The sequence below is a fragment of the Peromyscus leucopus genome, chromosome 12 (assembly GCF_004664715.2).
Source record: "Peromyscus leucopus breed LL Stock chromosome 12, UCI_PerLeu_2.1, whole genome shotgun sequence".
NCBI lineage: Eukaryota > Metazoa > Chordata > Mammalia > Rodentia > Cricetidae > Peromyscus > Peromyscus leucopus.
Window position 1 is genome coordinate 9,585,587 of NC_051073.1, and position 13,437 is coordinate 9,599,023.

A 13,437-nucleotide genomic window follows, 5' to 3' on the forward strand; every position below is an offset into this window, starting at 1 on the left:
AGTTATTTCAAATAAAAGTTAAAAATAAGTAACAGCATGAATACTAAAGTGAGACCATGGTGGCAGCATCAATTTATAACATATTGAATGTCAAGATGTTTTATCTTCTCCATGTGTAAAGAAGGTTTATTCACTTAAATTTATGTTTCATGTATTCATATCCTCATTAGTTTATATATTGTCCACATCTACAGTAGAGACTGCTGCCTATATCTACCAATCCTGAATATACAGAAAGGGAAGTATTAATTCTATTAGAAACCCAAGTTTTAAAAGGATCACAGAAAATTTTAAAACTCTATTGAAAGTATTGATGTAGAACTCTGACAAACTTTAGCTTGTTTCCAATATTCTTGACCAACGGATCAATCTCAACATAGCTATCTGAAAAGTTTAGATAAATATAAATTTTGGAATAGTATGAAAATTTTTTGACTTTTTTTTATTAACAGTCAAGGGGATGAAAATCAAGGGAAGAGTGAGAATTTGTCATCATATTAGAGAATAAAGAGATGTGACAATCAGGAGCTGGTGAGATGGCTCAGTCAACTTAATCACTATGTTACCTAGTGACCTCAACATACAAGCACGCACACATGCACACATACACACACACACACACACACAGGCACACACATGAACATGTATATACATATACACACACATATACATGTATATACACACCCTCAAAAGTTAACTAATTAATTATTCAATAAAATGTCATGAAAATATAAATGTGAACTTGATACTAGAACAGTAAATAAAGAGCATAAGTGGAACATGAACTGATATAAAAGGGCCCATTTTAAAACTATTAACAGGGATACTTTCTTTGGTTGGTAAATGTATTATAGTTCTGAATATTAAGGAATGTTCAGTGACATAAATTTTTATTGTTTATTATGGAAAATAAGAATAGAGATAAAAACAGATTGATTTTGGGGGGTGTAAGCAAAGTGATGTGTCTAGTTTAGAGAAAGGTTGAACGTTTAGCAGGACACCATCAAATTTGGGAAAAATAAAAAGAGAAAAGCTAGGTGATCTGCAGAATAGCTTCTGAGGTTGGAATTACAATATGTGCAGTAGAAGGAAAACCCAGGTGAAAGATTCTTCAGAAATTGAACATGAATTCAGCACTCTTCAGAGTCTGTGGATGATGAAGATGGTATGTTCTCCGACTTTAGATGGCATGTTTTCTGACTTTGGCAAGATTAAGGTTTTATTGATTCATGCAATAGTGTAATGGGAATAAAGACTGACAGATATCAGCAGAAAAGTACAGAATTATCAGGACACTGCCATGAATGTATACTTATTAACTTCTGGCAATCACCTTGAAGGTTTGAAGAACAAGATTTATCTTCCTTTCTTTTGGTTATGGATGTTCATGAAAACTTGGCACTTTGACTTTTTTACACATCAACATGGTATAAAAAGATGTTTTCTCAGCCTTCTCATGTAGTGCAAGGCCTTCACTTTTAAGATCAAAATGAAAGAACAGTTCAATCTGTTCGAAGATTAACTTGTGGAATTAAATGTTAAATGTAAATTCCAATAACTATAATTAACAAGGTCATTCAACAATAACAAAATAATCTATCAATACACCTGCTAAGAAAATACACAAGCACCTAGATTTATAGTCATTTTTAAATTGCTTGATGTGATACATTTTTAACAAATTTAATCAGTGTTCTAAGAACTAAAATAACCCAAAGAAAGAATAATGCACAAGTTATTTCTACCATTGTTTACTAAAAGCTGAAGTTATTGTTGCAATGATTGTATACTCTAAGATTTTTATTTTCTGTATAAGAAATCTGACTTTGAATAACTGAAGATGTTCTCTATTTCAAATATCTCAATCAGTGGAGAGTAAGATGTAACATATATCCATCTCATAAAAATGCACCTACCAAGAAACAAACACAAATACAACATTGAAAACATGCAATGGATGAATTAATAGACTAATATGTTGGTTTAGACATTAACATAAAACATTTTTAATTCCATTAATTTGAGTCACTTGGAATGTACACTAGGCATGTCAAATTAGATAATTATAAAAATCCATGTCCACATTCTGATGATTGCCAAGAGAGCTGATTAAAATACATGGCATGGTTAACACCTGAACCCTCTTAATTGCATTGTAAACTATTTCTAACTTCCAGTCTCTGAACTTTATCCCTGGATATAGGATACATTAAAATAGTAATTACTGTGAACCATTATTGGAATGTCAGAAATATGACTACAATATCAAAAATCAATGTGAACTGGTATACAATATTGCCTTCTCACACACATTTAATAAAGAATATTTATTAATATTTAAGAAAATTGTGATTAATCAATAGTAAGAAATAAAAATAATTTGAGGAAAATAGAGAAATGGAACTTCATCACATCAGTTTTTTTCATAATCTTTAGAAGGAGACTCCATTTTGTTCAGACCTGGGTCTATTGGAGTTTTAATTAATTAGATTATTCTCAATTCTATGAATATCAAACATAGACTTGATATATATCACACGTTATATATATATTATATCTCTGGAAGAATAAATTTTGCACAGATCAAGAGAGAAAAAATGTCATAATGCATGAGAAATTCCACCACACTGAAATATTTTAGAAAATGGAGACATTTGAGGGATCAAAAATGAGACCGTAATTAAAATAAGTATGATTTTGTTATAGAAAGGATAGTTATAAGAAGTTTAAAAAGGTCTAGTCTGAGAAAAGTTTAAGGGAGTGTATTTGTCTCCCCTCGTTAAGATCTCAGTTGGATCAGTAGAGTCAAAATTCACTGTTCTACTATAACCATCCTGCTTTGAAATTCTCAACTCCACTCAACCAGATTTGTGGTCTTTACAAATATCTCTCAGGGAACATGGTAGAAGATTGTGTGCTGTCTTCCAGGCACAGCAAGGCCCCTGCATTCATGAACTCACAGTAACCTCCTTTATTCGCACAGGACCTACAGATGATTGGGGATATCAACACTGGCAGAAGGGCTCACAGAACCCAGTCTCTACCTGGAGGTCCATTGCCAATTCAAGGCTGCTAGAGGGAGTCATTGTTTTCAGTAGTACAGGTAGTGGTACCCACACTCCAGGGGGGCAGCTCCTTATTAGTGACCCTGGTGTCCCTGGACTTTGTTAAACCCCCTAGGTCACAAAACAAAAAGGCATGAGGGAGAGAAGGAGAATTGCTCAGAGAACCACAGGTCTTGACGGGGCATGAAAAAGGGTGGGGTGGGAGTAGGAGCAGAATGTCTCATATGTATGTATAAAACTGTCAGAGAACAAATAATTTAGAAAAAAATGCAACTGGCTCTTCGATACTTAGAAACAAATAAGAATTTGTTTCTATTTCATTACTCTTTGTGTTGATTTTTGGATTATCAGAGTTTTGTTTGATAACCGTTTTGTTTGTTGCATAATGGTCAGATAAGAAACATGAGATGATTTCAATTTTTCTGTATTTGTTAAGGTTGGCTTTGTGTCCCAACAAGCCTGTGGTCTGTTTTAGAGACACTTTCATGTGCTGTGGGGTAGAATGTATATTCTTTGGCAATTGGATGGAATATTCTGTAGCTATGTCAGTCCATTTAATGTAAGAGGTCATTTGATTCTGAGTTTTTTTCTGTTTATTTTGTGTTCATATGACCTTTTTATTTAAGAAAGAGGGAAGATAAAGTCAGTTACTATGATGGTGTTTGTGTTAATCTGTTTCTTTAATTCTATTAGTATGCTTTTATGAAATTGGGTGCACCAGAGTTTGGTGTATACTTGTTTAGTATTGTGATATTTTCTGTTAATTGTTCCCTTGATCAGAATGAAGTGCCTTCTTTGTCTCTTCTTATTAGTTTAATTTCAAGTTTATTTTGTCAGATATTGGGATGGCAGTACCGGCTTGCTTTCTGATCTCATTGGTCTGGAGTACTTTTATTCATTCTTTCACTTTAAGGTGATGTTTATCTTCAAACTAAGATGAGCTTCTTGTAGATAGTTTATAGGTGAATTTTTATTTTCTCATCCGTCCAGCTATCCAATCTCTTTTGACTGGAGGGTTGAGGCCATTGTTATTTAGAATTTTTCTCAAAGGCTGTGTGTGTAGATTGTAGTTTTTATTGGTTACTGCTGGTTTGTGTTCTTAGTTGCTTATTTTTCATAAAATTACAGCTTCATTTGTTTTCTTTCTAGGCTCCTTTGGCTCCTATTATTTCTCTCTTCAGTTTAAAGTACTGGTTCTAGTATTCTGTTTAGTATACAATGGCAATATCAATAGACATGATAATATTGAGGGGGAGTTTGCAGGGTCTCACTTCTAGGGAAAGATCTATAAGCCAATAATGACTGATGGGAGAAGGAGAAGTAGCCTTTTGCAAAGATGAGCCTTATTGGTTTTCCAATGCAGAGTGGTCAGGCTTGAAACCTCATACACATAAACAGCAAAAACAGATCAGCAGGTTGAATTTATATATATAAAGAAAAAAATGTTTTTAACCTGAGAGTTTGAATGGCATGGGAGGGGTTCAAGGAAAGTTAGCTGGGAGGGGCTGGAGGGAGTAAAGGGATGTAGTTCTATTTCATTCAAAGCATTAAAAATAAATAGAGCTCCAGGAGTCCAGTCAAAGAGAGAGAAAAGGGATTCTATGAGCAAGGGGCATCGTGATCATGATGGGGAAACCTACAGAGATAACCAAACCAAGCTAGTGAGAACTCATGAACTTTAGATCAACAAATCTGAAGCCTCCATGGGACTGGACTAGGCCCTCTGCATAAGTGAGACAGTTGTGTAGCTTGATCTGCTTAAGGGGTCCCCTGGCAGTGGGATCAGGATCCATCCCTGGTGCATGAGCTGGCTTTTTGGAGGCCATTACCTATGGTAGGACACCTTGCACAGCCTTGATGCAGGGGAAGGGGCTTGGACTTGCCTCAACTGAATGTTGAACTCTGCTGACACCCTATGGGAGGCCTTACCTTGTCAGAGGAAGGAATGGGGAGGTGGGTTGGGAGAAGGAAGGCTGGAGGTGGGTGGGAGGAGGGTAGAGATGGGAATCTATGGTTTCTATGTAAAATGAACAAAAAATTCTTAATAAAATATAAATAAATAAATGCGTATTATGCAGAAAAATAGTGATTAAATTGATATCACAAAAACCTCAAAAAACAAATAGCATGCCTCTTTAATGAATCTGATACATTGTCACTGCTGAAAAACAACAAAATAATTAGATGAGTCATAAAATTAGACAAGTGACATGAGCACATGGCAGGTCCCACCCACACTGAGAGCATATAAAAGGCCCTCTCTGCAGGCAGAACTCTACAGACTCAACTCACCTACACTCCCTCTCTACCCAAGAACAACCTCAACAACCAGCACCATGTGTGGCTACTACGGAAACTACTATGGAGGCAGAGGCTATGGCTGCTGTGGCTGTGGAGGCCTGGGCTATGGCTATGGAGGCCTGGGCTATGGCTATGGAGGTCTGGGCTGTGGCTATGGCTCCTGCTATGGCTGTGGCTACCGTGGACTGGGCTGCGGCTACGGCTGTGGCTATGGCTATGGTTCACGCTCTCTCTGTGGCTGTGGCTATGGATATGGCTCTGGCTATGGATCTGGATTCGGCTACTACTACTGAAGACACCATGGAAGACTCTCACCCTTTCCAACTCCAGTTCTGATCCCCATGTTTTCTGAACCTTCTTCTTAGAGAGTCTTATTCATAGTTTAATGATCTGACCTTGTTGAAGATGTGCCCTTTAGTGTCCTTATTGACATTATATGAATATAAGATATAAGACCTGAGGCTTTTGCTTCTCTGTACTTGACTCCTGAGAACAAAGAGTGTTTAGAACTCACCCTATGAACTTCCATATGTCTCTTATCAGAATACTGTCACAAGTTTTACATTTTGATTTTCCTCTCTTTTCCTAATAAACTAATTCAATCTCATAAAGTACTATAGTTGTTATTTCATTTAGTGTGTGTGTGTGTGTGTGTGTGTGTGTGTGTGTGTGTGTGTGTGTCCCATAGCACATATATGGAAGTGAGAGGAAAATGAGATGGATTAAGGTTGGTTCTTTTTCTCCACCACATGAGTAACCAGGATTGAACTCCTGTTGCCAGGTTTAGAGACACCTTCTTTACCCCTTGAGCCATCTTCCTGGCACTATGATTTTCTTATTTTTCATTGTCACATACAACTGTTTTTCTTAGGATATACCTTCTTTAAAGTTTCTAGTTCACCAGGTGGTGGTGACACATGCCTTTAATCCCAGCACTCGGGAGACAGAGGCAGGTGGATCTCTGTGAGTTCAAGACCAGCCTGGTCTACAGAGTAAGTTCCAGGACAGCCAGAGCTACAAACAAACTCTGTCTCGAGAAAACCAAAAAAAAGTCCTTAAGATGGATCCTTAATCCTCCTGGAGCGTTTATCTTAAAGGTGACTTAACACAACTAGCCATATTATATATATTCCCATTTTATAGCTGAATGATAACAAAGATAAATGAAACAGAAACCTCACTGACAGTTTTAGTCTGAAGGCAAAATTTTGTATACACATATATTGTCTCTTTATATTTAAGTTAAATACAATATTTTATTAGTTATTTGCTGAATACTTCAGGTCTAAAATTCAATATTAGTGCCATTTAATTATTGAAGTCTAGTGTTAAATTAAAATGTATCTGAAAATCAAGATTATTTTAATCCTTTCCTCTATAAAAACTTACTTCACCTTTCTTCATTCTCTCATCTGCTGATTTATGAAACTCAAACTCTCTAATAGAGGATATCTAGAACTTTACTGTCTCTTATTTTTGGATTTTATATTTTCATGCTTTGATTCTAAATTATAGGGTATTTGCTCAGTCTGCCTTCATTTTGTCTCATGTTCAATCAAGTGAAGAGGAAGCACAGTGAATGGGAGAGGATCTTTGTCGGCTAGACATCTGCCCGAGGGTTAATAGCGAGAATATATAAAGAACTCAAAAGGCACAGAGTCAAGCAATCCAACAACGCATTAAAATTGGGCTGTTGTTCTGAACGGAGAATTCTCAAAAGAAGAAATAAGAGCAGATAAGAAGCATCTCAAACATGTTCATTGTGCCTAGCAACAGGGAACCCTCAAATTGAAACACATTTGATTTCTCATCACTGGGGTATATCTCTAAATGTTCAGATGTGATGATATGTCCTTAAGTAACTGTGGAAACCATGAAAGAAAAAAATTAACAAAGGACGAGGTGAGTGGGAGCTTTAGGAAAACAAATACTGGGACACTAGTGGTTTGAAGGGGATCCTGGGAAAAAAGAGGGACTTTACTCAGAGAGTAAGAGAGAGAGGGAGGTAGGTCAATACAGGAAATGAGGGAGAAGGATGAATTAACAGGAAGGATGTCTGGAAAAGTCATAAGGAATAATATTATTGTTAATTCACCTAAACTGCACATAATACATATAAGTCCATGTGTATACATACATATATACCTGTATATACACACACATATTTTTAATGAAGTTTTCCCATCTGAGCAGAGAATGTTCCCCACAAGAGCCATAGACTATCTAACAAAACACCAGCACAGTCATAACAAGACCTCTTGTGAGATTTTGGTTAGAAAAAAACAAGATACTCCAAAAACATTATAGACTATTGGTATTACCCTTGGTTCACTCCACTTTTGATTGAAAGCAAGTCTGTCTTACTGAAGACATCTTACACTCAGGACACAGGGCACAGAACATCTGAACTGGATCTGGCTTGAAAGCCTCATCCCTGGGGAAATTATTATAGAAAACCACCACTGATGAAATGCAGAGAACAAGTAATCTTGTGGTGCCCAGCTTCAACTGATGCATGTACAACAGAATTGCTGTACCTGTGGCTGGTGGTCCTGATTTATAAGAAAAGAAACTAGAAGAAATGATGAGCAAGCCAGTAATCATGACTTCTCCAGGGCCTCTGTCTCTATCAGCATCTTCCTCCAGGTTCCTGCCCAGTTTTGAGTTCCTGACTTCCTTCAGTGATTAACTGTGATGTGTAAGCATAAGCCAAATAAATCCTCTCCTTTCTAAGCTGCTTTTGGTCATGGTATTTCATCACAGCAATAGTAAACATAACTAAGACACATGTTAACATGGAATAGGTAAATATCAAGGAGTCCCAGCCGCAGACATAGAACTACAGGGAAATAAGGAATGCAGAAGTTAGACAAAATAGTCTTCAGAGAAGAGCCCCTCCATTGTTTATATCATGCAAAGTGTTCTTTCCTGAGAGCATATTCACAAAAGTGTCAAAAATGTTAGAAGAGAACATGTTGGTCGTGTCTAAATTTTAGCGACCATCAATAAAGATGCCATAAACACTTTCTCTAAAAGAGCGAGATAGATGATAGGAAATTGTAGAAGAGTATGCAGAGTCAAGGGAAGCCTCCTGCAGAACAGCCAATGTAATCCCAGTGGAGTCTGTGAAGGGCAAGAAGGGAAGTAATTTGCTTTAATGTATGTGATGGAAAGGCATTAATTGCATTTGGTGTCACTAGAAATTGTGGGCTGGGCTTGGTGACGTTAGCTATCGATGTGTTTAAAGATAGAGAATTGAATTATTCACCAGGTAGGTGATTACATATACAAAAAAGACCAAGACTATGCTTGAGATTGAGGTAAATATATAAACAAGCTATAAAAGAAATCACAAAAGATGTAGCTGGACACTGAGTGTTCCAGGATTTTAGACAGGTCACCAGGTCTGACTGTGTTTCAGAACTTCAACAAAATGTCAAGAAACAAACTGAGGTGGAATTGGGATAGGCTCCACAGGAATGTTGAGTGGTTGAAAGAAAGGAGGTAAGAAGTGAAACATATACTTTAGAAATACACTTTGCAACTGTATTTTTTTAAAGAGAAATAGTGAATTAGTCCAACACCTAAGGAAACTAAAGACAATTTCTCTAGGTGAAGGATTTCTTTTGGTTTGTTTCTGTGGGAAGTAATTTTTAATTATATTTCAGAGCAGTAGGCATTCAGAACCTTTTAAAAAGAGGAATGCTGCAGTGTAAAGCAGGCATACCAAAAGGATTCCCAGGGCTATAAAACTATGACACTGTCGTGTTGAATGCATGCTATGCAACACTTGTCCAACTCCGAAGAAGATACGTTATTAAGAGTGCACATTAACTGTGGGCTCTGGGAGATAATGTGCATGGGTGTAATCTGTATGTTGCAATAAGTGTGCCATTGTGTACAGCTTCCTGATGTACTGATGGCTGCTGTTGGCAATGGGATAGTAGAGGTGGTACATGAAAGATTTCTCCAGTTCTCAATTATGACACAAGGGTGAAAATGCTCAAAAATATATGCTACTCATCAAAAACTGACTGTTTTTAATGTGCATAAACCACTGACCATAAAACTAAATACTAATATTTTATAAGACAAAAATGACTCTTGAACATTGATTCTAAAAGACTTGCTTCTATAAATTTTATAACATTGACTTATAAGGAAAACTATATTTCTACAGATGTTTTCCAGTTATAAAAGTCTCCATGATTATTCTTTTTACTAACTGATGTAATTTAATAAGAGCTTTTTGCATATCCAATTGAAAATGACTTCATATAATTTTAACTTCTGACCATTTAAAAATTCAGGTTTCATCATGTCAGCTGGTAGACTCTAAAGTACGAGATCAGAGACAACTGACATTTACTTTTGAAAAATTTGCCGGGTGTTGGTGGCGCACGCCTTTAGTCCCAGCACTCAGGAGGCAGAGCCAGGCAGATCTCTTTGAGTTCGAGGCCAGCCAGGGCTACCAAGTGAGCTCCAGGAAAGGGCGCAAAGCTACACAGAGAAACCTTGTCTCAAAAAACAAACAAACAAACAAACAAACAAAAATTTAAAGTGACAGAGTAAAGACTTCCTATCAGTCATTACATGCGGGACTGAAGTAACATGTAGGCATGATAAGGTGTGTTGTTTACAATTCTAAATTTATAACCATATAAATAAAGAATTCTAGAGTATATGGGAAATCGTTTCGTTTTACTTACTAAGAAGGAAAATTGTTTTATTATTAATATTATATTGTCTCCTCTAATTTGAATTACTTTTCAGGGTAAATAAACCAGATTGAATATATCTTATGTCTGGAATTCCAAAGGTCATTTGTTTAGCTGCTTGTATGTAGATAGATGGCTTCCTGTCTTCAACCTGCTTCACTGCTTCAAAGTGAAATTACAGCTATTTGACCCTGCTTGGAAATAATAGGAAATGATATTTCAACACAGAGTATCTTTTACCCATCACGTTTCAGATCATTGTTTTGGACATGCTTGTAGAATGAAGTGATCTTCCTGCACCTTGCAAAGCTGTGTTTTTTTTTTTTCTTCACAATGACAAAATGCTCTGCTGTGTGTCCTCACAGCCTGGGTAGTCCAGTGGAAATAACAAAGTCATCTAATATTTAATGGTTATTACAAAAAGTTCCACATGGATGACGAAAAGCAGATTTCCTCCTCAACATTATTTATTATTACAAAGGAATAAAAGTATGAATAATATATTGGTGAAATCAAATGCCTGAAGGAAAAATGCCCCAGGCAATATTAACTTATTATAAATGCTAAAATATGGATTTTTTTCTAGCAATTGCTGATAGACAGCTTTTCTAAAAGTCATAGAAACAATGACATTTCAGATCTCACAAATTTTATGAATGTAACTGATAAAATCTCTTAAACTTTTAAAAACCAAAAATATGGTATTTATCAAAACCCATAAATTACAAAGTTTAATTTATTGAATTATATTATCATCATTTATAGTGATAGGTCTGATGAAAACTAAAATCTACAAAGAAAGCCAATGGCTGCCTTTTTTCTTTTTTAGATAGCACAATGTTTTATTAGCTTTAATTTTTTTCTTTTTTTTCCTTTTATTTTATTTTACAATACCATTCAGTTCTACATAACAGCCACAGATTCCCTTGTTCTCTCTCTTCCTGCCCCCTCCCCTCCCCCCCAGCCCACCCCCCATTCCTACCTCCTCCAGATCAAGGCCACCCCCAGGACTGGGATCGACCTAATAGACTCAGTCCAGATAGGTCCACTCCCCTCCTCCCAGATTGAGCCAAGCATCCCTGCATAAGTCCCAGGTTTCAAACAGATAACTCATGCAATGAGCACAGGACCTGGTTCCACTGCCTAGATGCCTCCCAAACAGATCAAGCCAATCAACTGTCTCACCTATTCAGAGGGCCTGATCTAGTTGGGGCCCCTCAGCCTTTGGTTCATAGTTCATGTGTTTCTATTCGTTTGGCTATTTGTCCCTGTGCTTTATCCAACCTTGGTTTCAACAATTCTCGCTCATATAAACCCTCCTCTTTCTCACTAATTAGACTCCCGGCGCTCCACCGGGGGCCTAGCCGTGGATCTCTGCATCCTGATTCCTCAGTCTTTGGATGGCGTTTCTGGCACAACTATTAGGGTGTTTGGCCATCCCATCACCAGAGTAGGTCAGTTCCAGCTGTCTCTCGACCATTGCCACCAGACTCAGAAAGACTAATATGGTATGTACTCACTCATAGGAAGATACTAGATGTGGAACAAGGATGGCTGGACTGCTACTCACATCACCAGTGAGGCTACCTTGAAAACAGGACCCCAAGAAAGACACGAGGATCGCCCAATGACCGAGAAATGGCTGAGATCAACATGAACAACCTGGACACGAGTGGGAGCAATGAAGGGTAAGGGTCGAGGGAAAGAGAGCAGGAGATCCCAGCTGGATGAAGAACAGAGAGGGAGAACAAGGAATAGGAAACCATGGTAAATGAAGACCACATGAGAAAAGGAAGAAACAAAGTGCTAAAGAGGCCCACAGAAATCCACAAAGATACCCCCACAAACGACTGCCATGTCTTTATAGCCATGAAAAGAAATTAGTCAAAAAACTAAAATTGATGTAATTAAAATTTCAGAGACAAAATTGGCTCAGCCTGTTGGTTTATTGAAAATTATTAAAAATTAAAAAATAAAAGAAAATTTTAAAATAAAATGCAATGATACTTGTTAATTGCATTATAGAAATGAAAAGCTTTGCAAATTTCTCTGTTGTTATTGATAGACAGCTATAACACTAAAGAACAAAAAAAATTTTGAGTAAATAACACAGATGGAATGTACTGTTTCAATGTCTACTTTGGGATATGCAAGGAAAAGATACACATTTTATTTTGTGACAAATCAGCACATGTGTAGCTTCCATAGATCATGCATATATGCAGAAGTTAAAATGAACATTTCTATGTATTAGTCTCCCCTCATCATTAGCGTGAAATTGTTTCACGAGACACCGAGTTGGCAAACAAAACAAGCTTCCATAATAACTTTGAGGTTTTGTCATATGGTTGAGAAAAAAAAAACCTAATTAAATTAGGTTAGTCTTAAAATTAGCCTATGGAATGAGCACATGGCAGGTCCCACCCACACTCAGGGCATATAAAAGGCCCTCTCTGCAGGCAGAACTCTACAGACTCAACTCACCTACACTCCCTCTCTACCCAAGAACAACCTCAACAACCAGCACCATGTGTGGCTACTACGGAAACTACTATGGAGGCAGAGGCTATGGCTGCTGTGGCTATGGAGGCCTGGGCTATGGCTATGGAGGTCTGGGCTGTGGCTATGGCTCCTGCTATGGCTGTGGCTACCGTGGACTGGGCTGTGGCTATGGCTGTGGCTATGGCTATGGCTATGGTTCACGCTCTCTGTGTGGCTGTGGCTATGGCTATGGCTCTGGCTATGGATCTGGATTTGGCTACTACTACTGAGGAGCTTGATGGCATCTCATTTCACACATGTGTGATGTGAAGATCCTCCAGCTTAGATCCCAAGGCCTGGCAGCACCACACAAAACTGGAATAATGTGAGGCTGTGATGGCCTAAAATACATTGGCATCCATCTAGATCCACCACTCCTAAATATTTATTCCACAAGCTTTGCATAAGGACAAGAATATTAATTTCATTCTGTATACTTACAATAAACATCGTCAAACCAAAAATAAGGTCTTGTTCTCATTTTATTTATTAATATATATTTTTGTTATATGCAGTATAATTTCTTTTATATTTCTGGATATTCTTTTAAATTTATTCCTTCATATGTTGCATTCAGTCTGCTGTTTCCCCTCCTCCCCCTCCACCATTCCTTCCTTCCCTCCTCCCTTCTCTCCTCTCTTCCAGATCCACTGTTCTCTGTGTCCTGTCAGAAAAGAATAGGTCTCCCAGAAATAACAACCCAGCATGGCATAACAAGTTCCAATAGTTCTGGGCACAAACTCTTATACCAAGCCTGGACAACAGCAAACCAGTAGGAGAAAGAGGGTCCCCAAAGCAGGCAGAAGAGCCAG

The 13,437-nt window shown here is 37.4% G+C and overlaps 2 protein-coding genes across 2 annotated transcripts; both read left to right on the forward strand.

The window, feature by feature from the left end:
* Window positions 1–5,275: 5,275 nt before the first annotated feature.
* On the forward strand, window positions 5,276–5,973 carry LOC114698406 (keratin-associated protein 6-1-like). The gene has a single exon (XM_028877057.2). It carries the CDS (start codon window positions 5,276–5,278, stop codon window positions 5,657–5,659), a length of 384 nt encoding a protein of 127 aa, XP_028732890.1. The 3' UTR covers window positions 5,660–5,973.
* A 6,596-nt stretch (window positions 5,974–12,569) lies between these two features.
* Window positions 12,570–13,077, forward strand: LOC114698408 (keratin-associated protein 6-1). The gene has a single exon (XM_028877058.2). The coding sequence runs from the start codon at window positions 12,613–12,615 to the stop codon at window positions 12,853–12,855; it is 243 nt and encodes an 80-aa protein (XP_028732891.1). The 5' UTR covers window positions 12,570–12,612; the 3' UTR covers window positions 12,856–13,077.
* Window positions 13,078–13,437: the final 360 nt, after the last annotated feature.